General features: G+C 45.5%; 1 protein-coding gene and 1 pseudogene across 1 annotated transcript; both read left to right on the forward strand.

Annotated features, from left to right (window-relative positions):
* Window positions 1-304: 304 nt before the first annotated feature.
* On the forward strand, window positions 305-1,234 carry LOC115645687 (annotated as a pseudogene).
* Window positions 1,235-12,869: 11,635 nt separating this feature from the next.
* LOC115645693 (olfactory receptor 51G2-like) lies at window positions 12,870-13,805 on the forward strand. The gene has a single exon (XM_030550692.1). The coding sequence runs from the start codon at window positions 12,870-12,872 to the stop codon at window positions 13,803-13,805; it is 936 nt and encodes a 311-aa protein (XP_030406552.1).
* Window positions 13,806-16,930: the final 3,125 nt, after the last annotated feature.

Here is a 16,930-nt window from a genome sequence, read left to right on the forward strand (position 1 = left end):
CAGGACAGATAAATATGATGACCACTTTCATCATGCACTTGCCATGTGTTCCCTGAAGAACCTGGACCTGGCCACTGGATACTGGCCTATATGGACTTCAGTTCTGATCCAGTCTGGCAGTGTCTATCTTCCTATTGGTGGTGTAAATCCAAGACTATGTTTTTACTCATCTTCCTTGAGGTCCTGGGAGTCTCTAGACTTGCACTGAGAGCAGAAAGATGTTTCACTAAATGTCATCCAGTCTCCTGTTATTTCTCCTTTCAGGAAGAAAAGTTCAAAACTCCTCAGACTTGCCCAGGACATTATGTCAGCTGTCAATGACACAAAATTCAACCCTACAGTGTTCCTTCTCACCGGGATACCTGGGCACGAAGACTTTCATATCTGGATCTCTATCTCGTTCTGCCTAATGTATGTCACTTTGATTGTAGGAAATTCAGTCATTCTGTTCATTATAAAAATAGATCCAAGCCTCCATGAGCCCATGTACATTTTTCTTTCCATGTTGGCTGTCACAGACCTTGGCTTATCGATATCCACCATGCCAACAACACTGGGCATATTCTTGTTTAATCCTAGGGAGATCAGCCTCGATGCCTGTTTTGCACAGTTGTTCTTTATCCACTCACTTCAATGCACTGAATCCTCCGTGCTCTTGTTGATAGCCTTTGACCACTACATCGCGATCTGTAACCCACTAAGATATACTTCCATCTTAACCCCATCGAGAATAGTCAAGATGGGACTGGTGTGTGTGCTAAGAGGAGTAACCGTAATAATCCCACTCCCCCTTCTTCTAAAACGGTTCCAATATTGTCGAGCCAATGTCCTCTCCCATTCCTACTGCCTGCACCAGGACATCAGGAAGCTGGCTTGTTCAGACATCACAGTCAACAGCATCTATGGTTTGTCTGGTTCACTGTTATGGGGCTGGACTCGCTGCTCATCTTCCTCTCTTATGTGATGATCCTCAAAACAGTGTTGAGCGTTGTGTCCCCCACGGAGTGCCTCAGGGCCCTGAACATCCGTATCTCCCACCTCTGCATCGTCCTGATCTTCTACACACCAGAGATAAGCTTGACTGTGATACACAGATTCGGGAACAGCTCTACTCACCTGCTTCAGATTCTCCTGAGCTACGTCTACCTTCTCATTCCACCCCGATGAATCCAGTCATGACAGTGTGAAAAGCAAACACCTTCGTGCGAGGATTATCAGATTGTTTGTCAAGTGAAGGGTCAGTTCATCAGTTGTTTCCAGTGCTGGTAACATAAGAGACTAAAAACCCAAGACATGGACATTTATTCTATCCTGGACCTTCACATTTGAGACGAGATGAGCTACTCACCTCCACTCTATAGAAAGAGATTGAGACGGGGTCTAAAGCTTGAAGCAATGGGACAGGGACCACCGCCACCCTCTGTTGAGGGAGGACAGCGCACTGGGGGAATTAGACCAAGGCAGGCACCAGCATTTACAAAGTGACTGTGTTTGTGGAGAGCCAGGGGACGGTGGGATATTGGCTGATAAAGAGACGTATTGGTAGCTGCTCCGACCTCAGAATTCCTGGCTATACAGTCAATAAAGAGAAGGGATGTGGATGCTGTTTCCTATTACTCCTGGCCTGTCGCTGGCCTGTCTCTGGTTAAACACCCATAGGCCATGAAGAAAGCTGCAGAGCTGTTCTGCAGTTGCAATCCTGGCCCTTCCTGAGTGCTCTGGGTGCTGCCTGATCCGTGATGGCTGCAGCAACTGTGGACAGGGGCTGTTCGAGGTGTACGGGCACCCACCCTTCCCCCACCCCCTCAGCCAGGTGCTTGTGACTGAGTCGTGTCAGAGACATGATTAACATAGGAGCCCCAGGAGAAGCCATTCAAACAGAACATCCCCACCCCCACGCTGATGGCTCTGTACACCGCACACCTGCTGAGCCCACTCCTCACTGAGGCAGAGCAGAGCTGCGTGTGTGAATGAGGGCGTGACACGCCGGAGTCCTGTCAAGAGACTCAGGCCCAGATTCCCTCCTCCTCCCTCTGTTTGTGCTGCCCCAGCAATGCAAAGGGTTGGAAAAGGGAATCCGCTCCCCATCACAGGCACAGCTAGCTCCTCTCCCACCCCAGCCCATTCAGTGTAGGGTGACCACCTTTTCCAAAGGCAAAAGCAGAACATATACAGGAGTCACGTCTGCACATTGACACAGTCCCTGCCCCTCTTCTTCCCCCCATACCACTCCCTCTGCCCTACCCCTTCCCCCAACCCCCACCCCCCGCTCCTCCTCTTTACCCGAGTCTCCTCTCCCTCTCCAGGCCCGAAGCCAGAGCTGGAGCATGGTAAGAGCTTCCCAGGGAGCCAGAGTCACTGTGCACAGACCAAGACCCTCTTCTTGCCCTGGGCAGGGGGCTGTGGGGTGTGAGAGCAGCACCCAGCTCATGTCCCTCACCCAAGGGTGCACCCCCAGGAGTAATGTAGAGAGTTCCTGCTTTCTGCAGTGCACAAGAGACCCCAGCTGGACCTCTCAATGCTCAGATGGGCGGAAGTCTGGTCCTGTGGCCTTGGCACTGCTCTGTGACTCAACAGAGTTAGGTTTGATTCCTGTGTCGTGTGTGACCATGGGGGAGCCATTGGCTGTCTCTGAGCCTCTGCACAGGTGAGTAATAGCCCTGCCCTGCCTCACGTCAGTGGCAGGAGGATAAATACACTCAAGGTGCTCATACCCTAAGATCAGGGCTATGTCAGGGTTCCACAGTGCAAAGCCACTGACATTTCTTACCACAGCCTCCTGTGACAGCTGGCTTCTGGGAAGCCAGGTGATTCCAGTATCTTGGTGTCTGTGGCAGCTGTGGGGGTGCTCGTCGTGACAATGAGGGGTGAGTAGTGGATTTCTGAGGAGAATGTTGGAGTGTCACGGGGTCACCGGGAGTTTTGGACAGTCACCGGAATGGTGTTTTCAAGACATAGAGGCTGAAGAGTCTAACTGTCAAACAGTGGAGCAACGGCCACAGGGGCATCATCTTAGATGGGAGAAAGCAGTCTGAGGGCAAAGGCCAGCTTCACACCTTGGCCCAGTAACACAGACACAGCTGAGCACTATGGTGACTGGGCCCAGGCTCACACAGGTTTCAGCAAAGTCTGATTCCAAAAGAAAATGGCAAACAGTTGGGAAGATGCGCTCAGAGACACAGAGAAACTAGGCTAGGTCCCATGAGCTCCTTGGCTTTCCAAAAGAATGTAAGTTGGGCCAGCTCTGTTTCTGTATCTCCAGAGCAAACCTTGTCTAACTTAGCTCGTAGTGAGATGTGAGATAGATGAGTGTAGACGTGTGACAGCGGCTTGTTATTTTGAAACAATTTTCTCTAATGCTTTGTGTTGTTTTCCAATAAACCTATTAGTTTTAAGGAGGCTGGGGGTGACTCTATAGCTCTGGTCACAAAAACCCGAAGGAAAGAGACTGAAGTGTCCCTTTGGACCTGCTTGGTGATAAGCATTAAACATGAATAGGATGTTGTTCCCAGCTCGAAGAGTGAGACAGTTTTGAGACTTCCCTTGTTTAAGTTGCATCCAAGATTACAATCCACTGAAGTCAATGATTCAAAAAGTTATAAAGTTTAAGTCCAAAAGGAACCATTAGACCATGTAGTCCAGAGTTTCTCACACTGGGGGTGGGCCCCCTGGGATGGTGTGTGGAATGTATTCTGGGATGGGCATGAGAAAAAACCTTCCTGTGCACATTCTACCCATAGCAGTGAATAACTAGCCAAGCTGATTCCTCCAGACAGATTTGGTCTTCGTTTGGTGCTGTGTGTCTGTCTCTAGCTGGTGCAGTGCATTTTGCTGGATTTCTATTTAGTGTGCAATGCATGAAACTAAGTTGTCATCAGTACATGGATTCACAGGCTACAGCGTGGTGTGCATCTTTCATTGTGAGCAGGGACCACAATGACAGTTTTGATTTTGCTCTTATTCCAATAGCTCATTCGCTCATACCCAGTTACAAACTCTGTACAAATACAAAAAATATCAAAAAAAAAACAAGCAAACATATGATGTGGAAACACTGCATCCCCAGTTTGGTCCACATGTCATTCAGGAGAAGTGTGTGTGGCATCGCAGAAAAAAAAATGTAATTGGAGCTGAAACAATAAAGCAACTAAAAATAATCATACATTTCTCAAATATGTGTATCAAAGGGGCCGTTACTGTAGAAGAGGGCAAGGACGATGTTAATCTAATCTGCATGGGGCTTGCTACTCAAACTGTAAAAGCAATAAAACCAAAAAAGCCACCTCCTGCTCCAGAAGGCTGGAAAACCTGGTTGACTGAAATACAAAATGGATGAGCTACAAACCCTCTCAATACAGGAAAGATACAAATTTTGGTTACACTAAAAGGAGACATGTCTTCATATACTAAATAATACCCAATACCACCAAAAATTCACTAAAACAAGTCATAGAAGAACTGGAAAAAAATTAATCTGGCGGTACTCAGCACCTAACACAGCACCAGTAAATCCACAGACTTGGTTTTCAGCAAATTAACTTGGTCATGTTTATTGCCAATGACGCACAGTGTTAATGCCCTCGCTAAGTGTTTACAGGTACACTAATACATGTATGTGTGTGACAAGGGACCGACTCAGTGAATGGCAGGACGTTCCATTCTCTCCTCAGCCAGACAAAGACGTTGCCCCTGAGAGAAATCTTTATACACAGATACAGACAAGTTATGTATCACCCCTGACATATCAGGGTGCCACTCACTGACGTAACCAGGGGCCACCCATTACCTTATACATGTTGGTTCGATCAAAACATCTCTGTCCATCATGCTGTTATCTTGACCTTATCCTTAAAATGAGTCAGAATGCTCCTGTTGTCCTTGGGGAATGTGTTTGGTATTAGGAAGTAATGGTACCACCTTTCTGGAATTTTTTTGAGTATATATATTGTGCCTATCACTACTTAAGAATGTGGGTTTCTGCAATGTCAGCCCTGTTCATGCAAGATTCTGTGAGCTGGGCCTGCTTCTTGCTCACAACTCAACTTTGCTTTATAACCACAAAGTTTTGACTATTTTAGTCTGGGCATCAGGCCTCATATCACGACTCTCTACAGAGCATCAAGTCTTAGGCCTTCTTTCAACTACATTTCCCCACATTTACTCATCATCCCAGAAAAGCATAGTGCCAGGACTGAAGATGAACCAGTTGGGCTAAACACTGTTATGTGGCCACCTTACTATACCATTGTGCGACATCTGTCCCATATTCCCTCTCACATTCCCTCGTACGACTGATGGACAGATTTTTTTTTCCAATTGTTTTTAGTCCTCTGTTGTGGACCTGGGAATGTTAGGCCTGGAACCATGACTGAGGAATGTAATTTTATGATTGAGTCTTAGTAGTTTGGCCCTTTTACTTTTGTGCCACCACAGAGAGCAACACACTCCTCTTAGGGCAATGACAGTTATCACCTGTATCATCGGTAGTAGTAGGCTGAGTGTTTTGAAATGCTGGGATAAGCACTGTTACAATGTGTTCCACTGAACTATGTATATGAGAAGTAAAACAAATTTAGAGTGGTGACATTACAAATGAGGCCTTTATATATAAATGTCTCGCAATTAGTTACTACACTGTACTGTCCATTCATGTTATAGGTTACCCTTATTGCTGGTGGTCACGCTCTGGTAAACTTTACTAGGCAGGAAACAGAGATGTCTAGCTTCTTTGTTCCATGGGTTGTATTACTCTGTGATACATCAGTAGCTGACGTAGATGGTTGTTTCTTATGGACGCTGTCTTCCAGATAGCCTAGTGAATGGACCATAACCAATTTCTCCAATATTGCCATGTCAGGATGTAGTATTGGTACCCAGACCCTCAACAAGATGGTTTTGAATAACATGTGCCTCACTTATGATGCAGTGTCACTAATCCAAATTATGACTGGTACTGCCAGGGAATTGGTTTACCCAATTCGTACTTACTATGTCACATATATATTTTTTACCACTTTGTTTTTAACTTGACTTCATGTTCTTTGCTGTCATTATTTTGTGTTGGTTAAACAGTTTAGCAATGTTATGCACATTGTAAATGATGTACAGCAAGAATGCAATACAGAAATAACACAGTTGTTTTTACGAGGTAGACAAGTTTTAATTTACTAATGGTGAGGTTTAGCTGATTGCCAACTTAATTGTCCATATATGGTAAGCTGAGGTGTTTTTGACCAGTCTCTTATTTATAAAACACTTCATGTTCCTTTTCTTGCTGCTTGAGGGTTCCTTCACTATATACTGATATCTTCTGTTGTTTTTGTGGTGTGATATCTTTTAGTGTCTTTGGTCTGTAAGATTTCATTGCATGTTTATCTACCCTACTATATTTTTTAAGTTCATATGGATCTCTTTGGCTAGCAAACCAGTACATCCATACTTTATGAAACTCTCAGGGGAGTCTTAGGGAGGGGTTAAGGGGATTCCCTAACACATAGCTTTCTGCCATGTTAGATCATGAGTCCTACGGAGCGCAGCTCACTTCCTTATCAGAGCAATGGTTGGGGATCATCAGTGTTGACAGATGTTCTGCTGATTGTGTGTGTTCTCCCTGTGTGCTGTCATAGCTCTGTGCAGACAGCTGGCACAGCAGACCTTGAGTGAACTACCCAATAAATCCACAGAGTCAGTTTTCAGCAAAGGCACTGTCATGGTATAATTCCCCACTCTGAACCTTAGCGTCCAAAAGATGGGGTACCAGCATGAATTCCTCTAAGCTCAATTACCAGCTTAGAACATGTAGCGCTGCCACCAACCAGGAATTCCAATGCCTGGTACACTCTGGTCCCCCCAAAACCTTGCCCAGGGACCCCCAAGACCCAGTCCCTCTGGATCTTAACACAAGGAAAGTAAACCCTTTCCCTCACCATTGCCTCCCTGGGTTACCCTGGAAGATCACTGTGTGATTCAAACTCCTTGAATCTTAAAACAGAGAGGAAAATTCACCTTCCCCCTCCTTCTCCCTTCCCCTCCCAGACTCTCTCTGAGAGAGAAAGTAATCCTAACACAGAGAGAAAATTAACCTCTCTCTCCCCCTTCCCTCCTTTCTCCCCACCAATTCCCTGGTGAATCCAGACCCAGTCCCCTGGAGTCTCACCAGAATAAAAAAAACAATCAGCTTCTTAAACAAGAAAAGCTTTTAATTAAAGAAAGAAAAACAGTAAAAATTATCTTTGTAAATTTAAGATGGAATATGTTATAGGGTCTTTCAGCTATAGACACTGGGAATACCCTCCCAGCCTAAGTATACAAGTACAAAGTAAAATTATTTTAGCCAAATACACTTTTGAACTCCTTCCAGCCAAATACACATTTGCAAATAAAGAAAACAAACATAAGCCTAAATCACTTTATCTACCTAGTACTTACTATTTTGAAACTATAAGAACCTGTATCAGGGAGATTGGAGAGAAACCTGGTTGCACGTCTGGTCACTCTCAGAATCCAGAGAGAACAACAACCAAAAACTAACAGCACACGCAAAAACTTCCCTCCCTCATGATTTGTAAGTATCCTGTCCCCTGATTGGTCCTCTGGTCAGGTGACAGCCAGGCTCACTGATCTTGTTAACCCTTTCCAGGCAAAAGAGATATGAAGTACTTCTGTTCTATTAACTCTTACTTATCTGTTTATGACAGGCACTTAGTCAGGTTTACTGCCACCGAAGCAGGGTGCTGATGGTTACAGGAACACTCACACATGTATGCCCATGACAATGGACTGGCTCAGTGAATGGCAGGACTTTCCATTCTCCCCTCGGCCAGATAAACATATTGCCTCTGAGATACATCTTTATACACAGATACAAACAAGTTACCTATTGTCCCTGACATATCAGAGTGCCACCCTGTAACGTTTTAGGGTGCCACCCACTGACATATCCATGGGCCGCCCGTTACCTTGTACATGTTGGTTTAATCAAGTAAAATATCTATTCATCATGCTGTTGTCCCTGCCCTTCTCCTTAAGATGGCTCAGTATCTTCCTGATATATTTGCCCTGTGATATTAATACAAGTGTCCCAGCCTGATCAACCTTTTTTTTTTCAAAAGGAGGCATTTGTCCTGTTTCCTCTTGCAGACTTGATCAGCTGGCAAGAGCAAACAGGCCAAATGCACACTTCTATCATAAAAGTTGGGAAGTGGGGAGCGGATGAACGTTTGAGGCAGGCGAGTGGAGATGCCAGCCCCAAGACGGGAGTGAAGCAGAGCTGGGAGGCAGGAGGCAATGTTGCAGCCACAGGTGACAACTTCCTGAAACTTGTGGGGGTCCCTACTGGGTTCCAGTGATGGGCGATAGCTTTGCACAGGGGCGAGGGGACTAGGGTGAGAAACTGTGTGTTTCCTGTTTTCTCTTTGGGAAATATGTTCACCCTAAGAGTGCTCAGTGTGGAAGGTTAATCGGGGGCTTATGCAGCGACCTAGGCGTGTGGTCCTGTAGAACTAGAGACAGAGTTTCATGGTTTGACCTAGAGTTTCATGGTTTGCTTGGAAAACAGAGTGCCTCTCCCCCACAATTTTGACCCAGTGATGCTGCCCAGCTGCAACTGCCTGAATCGCCAAGAGAAATTGGAGGGGTTTCATCTTCCTCTTCCTCATAACATAATTGAAGGTTGCACTGACAGAGTCTATATCTGGACTCGGGGCATAGAAATGTCGAAGCATCTGAACCAGTCTTGGGCTGGGGTATTGTGCCCATCAGGCACTCTAATCTGCTCTCCCATGTCTGTGCAGTCCCCTCCACCCTGTACAATTCACGCATCAGCAGATCCTGCAGTCACTGGTTACTGTGACAGGCCCTGGTAGCACATCTCTGATGAACCTGTGCTAGCAGGGAGGTGAAGAACAGTTGTGGAGGCCCAGAGATTGTGGGTGGGGGAACCTAGCTACCAGTGGATCACTGAGATCTGTGCCTAACTTTGGGGAACCCTGGATCCTGGGTCCCCTTTTTCATTCCTCAGGGAGAAGGGAAGGGACCTGCCCTCCTGGAACGATTCAAGGGAAATTTCCAGGTACAGAGCATTTTGGAATATCCCTTCCCTGGCCTGCACCCTGGTTTAGTAATACAGGAAAGGGGGCTGCTGGGGAGAAATATGCTACTATATTATTATAATTATATTTTATTTTGTTTTATTTCAGCAAGATCACAGCTGTGACAGGTTCATTGTTACCCCTTGGATGCCTCCAAGGTAGCCAGGTGACTAATCAAAATCATATGAACAGTGATGACAAGCCTGGATTCCAGGAATAGATCCTGCAGCAGGGCTTGCTCTGCAGTCCAGGTGGGTAGGATCACTACACATCCCCTGTGATTTGTCTTTCTGCAGTTTGCCTTTGGCCACAATGGGGGTTAAAGCTGGTGCATATTAAGCCAAGCAGCTGAAGTTCCCTGATGGCCAAGTGGCCCCCAAGGGAATATGCACTCATGCTTCATAAACACAGTTGCCTCCCTGTCTGAACAGATACTGCCTGCTAGCTCTCCGATGACTCCTTTTCCTTTAGGCTGAAGACCTCTGGTGTCAGCAGCTCCATGTCTAGCAGGAATTGGGTACGTTGAGAGGTTTCGTTGTCTTTAAAATGTGAAGTGAAGGGGAAAGAGTGCAAAATGTTTCCATTTGCAGATGTTCTGTGCAGCAGCAGCAAACTCAACTGGTCTGTTGATGTGAGACAGAGACAGGGGATGGAGGTCAGGAGCATTTGGTCACTTGGCAATCCCTCCCCTACACCTGCCTATGAACCAAGGTGGGTTATTCAAGCTACTCAGAAATCTGACATGCAAAGTGAGCTTGGAGCATTAAAACTCCAGTACCCTGGGTTAGGATTTGTCAAGTTGTCCCATTTCTAGAGGAGCAGTGTGATCTGAGCCCGATCCTGAAATCCCACAGAATATTAGTGACTAGTTCACAAATTATCTCAGGTTTATTTGTTCCAGGAAATGTAATCGGTAAATGCATATATAATTATTTTATTCTCTAGTTCGATTGTGAAGGCAGGAGTTCAGATCTGCACTGCTCTGTGGTAACAGGTCCAATAGGGCATATTTCTGTTTCCTGACTGGCTGAGGGCTCCTGCATTTCCACCTTGTATATATCCCTAAGAGTTACAGGGCTACCTACATCTCTGCCCTTCCTCTGGTCTCCAAGTGCCATATGTCAGGCATAATAGCTTTCCCTCTCATTGAGTGAAATCTCATGATCCCCCCACTCTCACACTGGGATCTTGTCTACCACACAGTGTGGGTCAAATGTGTTTTCCTTGCACATCCAAGTGGGCTAGGCACATGTGTTTCTTCCCTTTGTGAGCATGTGACTAGTGACAAGTGACCAGCCAGCCTTCTTGAACCCAGATACTCTTTAATTTGAACAGTAGGAATAAAGCATAACATGAGAGAATAAAATAATTTTAAAACAACAGCCTGTACATGTCTCTGACCCCAAACCCTCCCACTCTGACAGGGACCCAGGCAGGCCGAGGGCCTTCAGACATCCCCAGCGTCGTCTGTGCCTGTCGGTATGAAGAGATTCTCAGCAACAGATTCCACACTTCTGCACAGACTCCCAGCACTGGCAAAACAAGCTGTGTAATGTGCCTGGAGCCCGCAAATAGGATCTTCCTAGCTTGTAGCTACGGAGTGATCTCTCAGCTTCCCTGAAGAGCTTACTGAGAGATGGCTTTTCTTCAGCTGTTGTTTCCCTTTCTGCTTGTTTTCCAGCATCCTGTTACTAAACTAACATGAACAATACTGGTTTCACCCAGTACAGCCATAACAGAAACAGTCAACACAATGTAGCTATAAAGCTACCATCCTAAGAACTGGGTTTAACACACACATTCATGATAACAGCTCAGCTCCATGTCTGATACAATGCTGTTCCCAGGTGCTACAGGTTTTATGAATACAGGACAAAGACAGAGAGAGAGCAATAGGTGACTTTCCTGTGGAAAATGAAGTTCCATTTCCATGAATACTCCTGCATTTCACTTTGAAATCCACTAACTGCAAACCCTCATCGTGCCTGAATAAAAGGTGCTGGAGTTACTATGTACTAGAGAGTGAGAGTTCAGAGAGTGAATATTTTCTATACTGATCCCAATGGCTGTTACTGCTCTGGATACAGTCTGCAGTCTGACAGAGCAGAACCTGAGGAGGACCAGTCAGCTATTAACCCAGGGACAGAGGAGCTACTAGACTTTTGTTTGCTGGCAATCAACTGAATGAGGGCTGGGACTCTGCAATCTTTTCAGGTTCTGAAGAAATCCCGATGACAGACGTTACATTTTAAGTCCCACTCTAATCCAAGAAATCATTTCTGAAAGTGGATCAGAGGGGAAAGAATAGACTGACACATGTATGCTAAAGTACAGAGTAAATGTTATGCTAAATCTTTTCTTTGTAACACAGATATTACAAACGAAAAATTCATGACATGCCTGTATATTGAAAGTCAGAAGCAGTGGTAACTGTAGTGCTGAATGGTTTTTGCTTTAGAAAGTATTTCAGTAGTACTCCAAATATTGTTGGCAATAGGTTTGAGCTCTTAACTCTTTGTTCAGTGAACAGCTGTATGATACTGTCTCCTGGGAAATGACCAGAAGCTCTTTCTAACACTTACATTGGGGGTCATGAACATTATCCCTCTGCAATACCTGAGCAAGTCTTTTGAAAAGGTCATGAGATAACAGAACCATTGGTCTGTGTTTCAGCAAAGAGTCAAGCTGAGGTGCAGAAAAGGGGAGTGTTACAGTGGTTGTATATAATTTTCACCCATCACCTCTTACATGAACATCTCTGAAATAACTTGCACGCTCAAGGGGATATTAGTGCAAACCTGGTTTAAACTATTCACCCATGTAACTTTGCAGATATTTACGGACCCTTGCATGGTGAGAGGATGCAGGGGCTGTGAGAATGAAGAGAAGCTTGTATGGTGAATGGACCGTCTGGATTCAGTCAACATTGTTGAGGCAAAGCATTTCAGCTCTTCTTGAAGGGACTCTTGGGGGTCAAAGTGTATCACCTGTGCATTTGGTAAGGGAAAGCTAATAGAGCCCTGTTCTGAAGCAATTAACCCATGTAAATCTGGAGTGATATCATTAAGACATTCTTGAATTCAGAATCAGGCCCTAAGAATTCATCCCATGTGCCGGGAAGAGGCAGACACATTTATAAATAGCTTCAATCCAGGACAGATAAATACAATGACCAATATCACCATGCACTTGTACACATGCCATGATGCAATGGGCCAGAAAGAGTGTGTGTGGGAAAGTCACAACTGTAAATGCACATAGTGCACAATAGGCTGTGGAACTCCCAGCTCAAGATATCTATGGGACCAAGAGCTTAGCAGGCTTCAAAGAGGGATAAGATGTTTATATGGATAAAAAAATAAATCCCATTAAGGTTGTTAGGATCTCTTTTAAAAAGTCTTGGAAGAGCTCTAAGCCTTCCTGATTTACACCACCAAATATGTCTAAGTAGTGGGTGTCAGGGGGAAATATTCCCTGGCAGCAGGAAATCTCATAGCTGCCTATTGCAAGACTTGTTCTACTTTCCACTGAAGAATCTAGGAAATGGATACTAAATTCTGAGCTGAATGGACCAGATGTCTGATCCAGTCTGGCAGTGCCTATCTTCCTGGTGGTGGTGAAAATCCAAGACTATGTAGTTGCTCATTTTCCTTGAGATCCTGGGAGCCTCTAGACTTGCATTGAGAGCAGAAAGATATCTCCTTAATTTTCATCTCGTCTCCTGTTATTTCTCCTTTCAGAATCTAAAGTTCAAAACTCCCTGTGCCTGCCCAGGACATTATGTCAGCTGTCAATGACACCAAATTCAACTCTGCAGTGTTCCTTCTCACTGGGATACCAGGGCAGGAGGATGTCCATCTCTGGATTTCTATCCTCTTCTGTTTAACGTATGTTATTTCGATAGTAGGAAATTCAGTCATTCTCTTCATTATAAAAACAGATCCAACCCTTCATGAACCCATGTACATTTTCCTTTCCATGTTGGCCATCACAGACCTTGGCTTATTGATAGCCACCATGCCGACGATATTAGGCATATACTTGTTTAACTCTAGGGAAATCAGCTTTAATGCCTGTTTTACACAGTTGTTCTTTATTGGCTCACTTCAATGCATTGAATCTTCTGTACTCTTGCTGATGGCCTTTGACCGCTTCATCGCAATCTGTATCCCACTGAGCTATGCTTCCATCTTAACCCTGCCTAGAATAGCCAAGATGGGACTGGTGTGTGTGCTAAGAGGAATGGCCATAATATTCCCACTCCCCCTTCTCCTGAAACGGTTCCAATACTGTGGAGACAATGTCCTCTCTCATTTCTATTGTGCGAACCAGGAAGTCATGAAGTTGGCTTGTTCAGACAACAGATTCAACAACCTCTATGGCTTGTGTCTTTCATTCTTAATAATGGGGTTGGATTCACTGCTCATCTTCCTCTCGTATGTGATGATCCTCAAAACAGTGCTGAGCGTTGTGTCACAGACAAAGTGTCTTCGGGCCCTGAACACCTGTGTCTCCCACCTCTGTGTAGTCCTGCTTTTCTACACTTCAGAGATTGGTTTGTCTGTGATACACAGATTCGGGAACAGCTCGACTCACCTGCTTCAGGTTCTCCTGGGCTACGTCTACCTTCTGGTCCCGCCCCTTATGAACCCAGTCGTGTACAGCATGAAAAGCAAACACCTTCGATTGAGGATAATCAGATTGTTCGTCAAGTGAAGCGTCAGTTCATCACCCAGTTCCAGCAGTGGTGACACAGGAGAGGAAAAACCCAGGACACAGACACTTATTCCATCCTGGACCCTTACATCTGAGACAAGATGAGCTACTCATCTCCTCTCTATAGAAAGAGGTTGAGATGGGGTCTAAGGCTTGGAGGAATGGGAGAGAGACTGCCCGCACCTGCTGATGAGTGAGGACAGCACACAAGGGGAAGGAGATCAAGGCAGGCAGCAGCATTTACAAAGTGACTGTGTTTGTGGAGAGCCCGGGGACAGGTGGGATGTTGGCCCATAAACAGCTCTATTTGTTGCTGCTCAGACCTTAGAATTCCTCTTCATATAGTCAATAAAGAGAAGGGAGGTGGATGTTGTTTCCTATTACATCTGGCCTGCCCCTGTCCTGTCTCTGGTTAAACGTGCATAGGCCATGGAGGAAGCTGCAGAGCTGTTCTTCAGTCTCAGCTCTGATTCACTGTGAGTGCTCTGGTTGCTGTGTGATCCATGAGGGCTGCAGGAGATATGGACAGGGGCTATTCAAGGTGCACGGACACCCACCCTTCCCCTACGCCCTCAGCCAGGTGATCATGACTGAGTCCTGTCAGATTAACACAGGACAAGCCTTTCAGGCAGCGCCCCCTGCACACAGTTGATGTCTCAGCACCGCACACCTGCTGAGCCCGTTCCCCCCGCCCCGAAGCAGAGCTGCCTCTGTGAGCGAGGGTCTGACACGCAGGAGTCCTGACAAGAAACTGAGGCCCAGTTTCCCTCCTTGTCCCCTGTGTTTGTGCTGCCCCAGCTGCTTTCCAAGGGGTGGGAGTGGGAATCAGCTCCCGTAGAGAAGCCCAGGTATTTCCTATCTCAGTCCAGCCCATTCACTGCAGGGTGACCACCTGTTCAAAAGGCAAAAGCAGAACATATGCAGGGGCCCTGTCCCCAGTGTGGCCCCACCCCGGGCTTCCTCTTTCCCTGAGGCACCTCCCTCTCCTTCATTCTTGCCTGAAGCCACAATCCCCTGCTTCATCCCCTTTCCCCTTTACCTCTCCCTCTGCCCCATCTCTTCCCCAGAAGCCCACCTCCCTGCTCCTCCTCTTTATCTGAGGCTCCAACCCCTGTCCAGACCTGAAGCCAGAGCCGGGCCATGGTAAGAGCTGCCCAGGTTTCCAGAACTTCTATAAGGAGCCCCAGACCCTACGCCAATCCTGGGCCGATGGCTGGTCGGCCTGAAAGCAGCTCCCATCTTCTATCACCAAACCCAAGACATACTCCCAGGGAAGTTGGAGAGTCCAGGTCTCCTCACATTGGCCCAGAATTGGAAGAGCAGGGGGCAGAGATTTGAGGGAAGAGATGAGTCAGAGGGTGTGACAAGACTGAACTAATGCTAACTGCAGCAGGCAGGGTGGTGGAGTCTCCTATGTAAAGGAGGACGGGGCTGGAGGGTAGGAGAGTTTGTGTTTTGGAGACGACTGAACTGAAGCGATCCCACAAAGGGGAGTCTTGTTTTAAGTACCCCAGGCTGACAGTAAGATTGAGGGTTAAACAAAATTGCTAAGCAGGAATCACCCCATAGTAGCTGTGTAGCCTGTGCTGCTGGAGGTGGTATCCCAGAAATAGGGTGGTTTTCTGTACTGAATGTGACAAATGTTTTTTAAAGTTTACTTTAAATCCAGCTTCCCAGTACCAAACGGCTTCTGTGTTCCAGGGTACTCGATATTGCTCAAATGTTTTGCCTGTGGGGTACTGTGATACACACACAATATTCCATACTGCTGTAAAAATATGTTTAAAAAATTGTTGCAAACAAAAAAATTGTGAAATATATAAACAATATCTTGCTAGTAAGTTAAATAGAAAAGGAGCATAAAGGGTTTGTGCAGTAGTTACTGGGTTGTTCCTTAAAAAAACACAATAAACCTAAACAAAAGCAGCAGCTAGTGAATGGGGAAGCTTGAAAAGGGGTTAATGAAAACACCTGCTTTGGTCACCCCAACAATAAGTTCCCTTTTGCGTTGCATCCTACCATTAAAACTATCTGTATTGTTAGTATAATCATGCAAAGTACCGATACTGGGGGAGAAACACCTGCTGCATACTAAACCAAAGCATTAACAGCTCCAAAAAGCAAACTAAAGCTCTGTAAGCAAACTGCTCTTGCTGCTTACTAAACACTACAACATTACAAGCCCAAACATTTGTCTAAGCAAATAAAGTTATTATAAAAAGCCATCCTGCTCTAAAAAAACCTGTAAGTCATCACAATTTATCAAAGGGCACATAAAAATAAAAAAAACCTATATAATGGATCTTTGCTGTCATAACAAAAAATGTTCAATTGGTTACCGGAAAAAAACCTAAAATATCTGTATGAGGACTAACCTTAAGTGGCCAAAAATATAATTATAAACCCTGCAAAAAATCTACAGAACATACTGTCTTCAAGGTAACTCTGGTTTAATAGCTAATCGAAAAATAAAAATAAAGACATCAGCATTGATAACAACATTGCACTACCCCTGCATTCAGTACTACAGTGATTTGTAACCCAGCACCAGCCAAAGTTGATCACTTTGAACAACACCGCTCTGTCTGCTGGATAGCTACTCATCCAAAGAACGAAGCCTTTTATATCGATATAAAGGGCTCTTAATACCGATATCTGTAATCCTCCCCAACGAGGGGTGTAGTGCTGAAACCAGTATTGCCATTTCGGATTAGGGTTAGTGTGGCCGCAATTTGACGGTATTGGCCTCCGGGCGCTGTCTCACAGTGCACCATTGTGAGTGCTCTGGACAGCAATCTGACCTTGGATGCACTGGCCAGTTAGACAGGAAAAGCCCCACAAATTTTTGAATTTCATATCCTGTTTGCCCAGCGTGGTGCGCCGATCAACACGGGTGACCATGCAGTCCGAGAATCAAAAAAAAAAGCTCCAGCATGGACCGTGTGGGAGATACTGAATCTGTTATCTGTATGGGGAGATGAATCTGTTCTATCAGAACTTCTTTCCAAAAGACGAAATGCCAAAGCATTTGAAAAAATCTTCAAGGTTATGATAGACAGTTGCCACAACAGGGACTCAACACAGTGCTGCGTGAAATTTAAGGCACTGAGAAAAGCGTAACAGAA

The sequence above is a fragment of the Gopherus evgoodei genome, chromosome 1 (assembly GCF_007399415.2).
Source record: "Gopherus evgoodei ecotype Sinaloan lineage chromosome 1, rGopEvg1_v1.p, whole genome shotgun sequence".
Classification (NCBI taxonomy): Eukaryota; Metazoa; Chordata; order Testudines; family Testudinidae; genus Gopherus; species Gopherus evgoodei.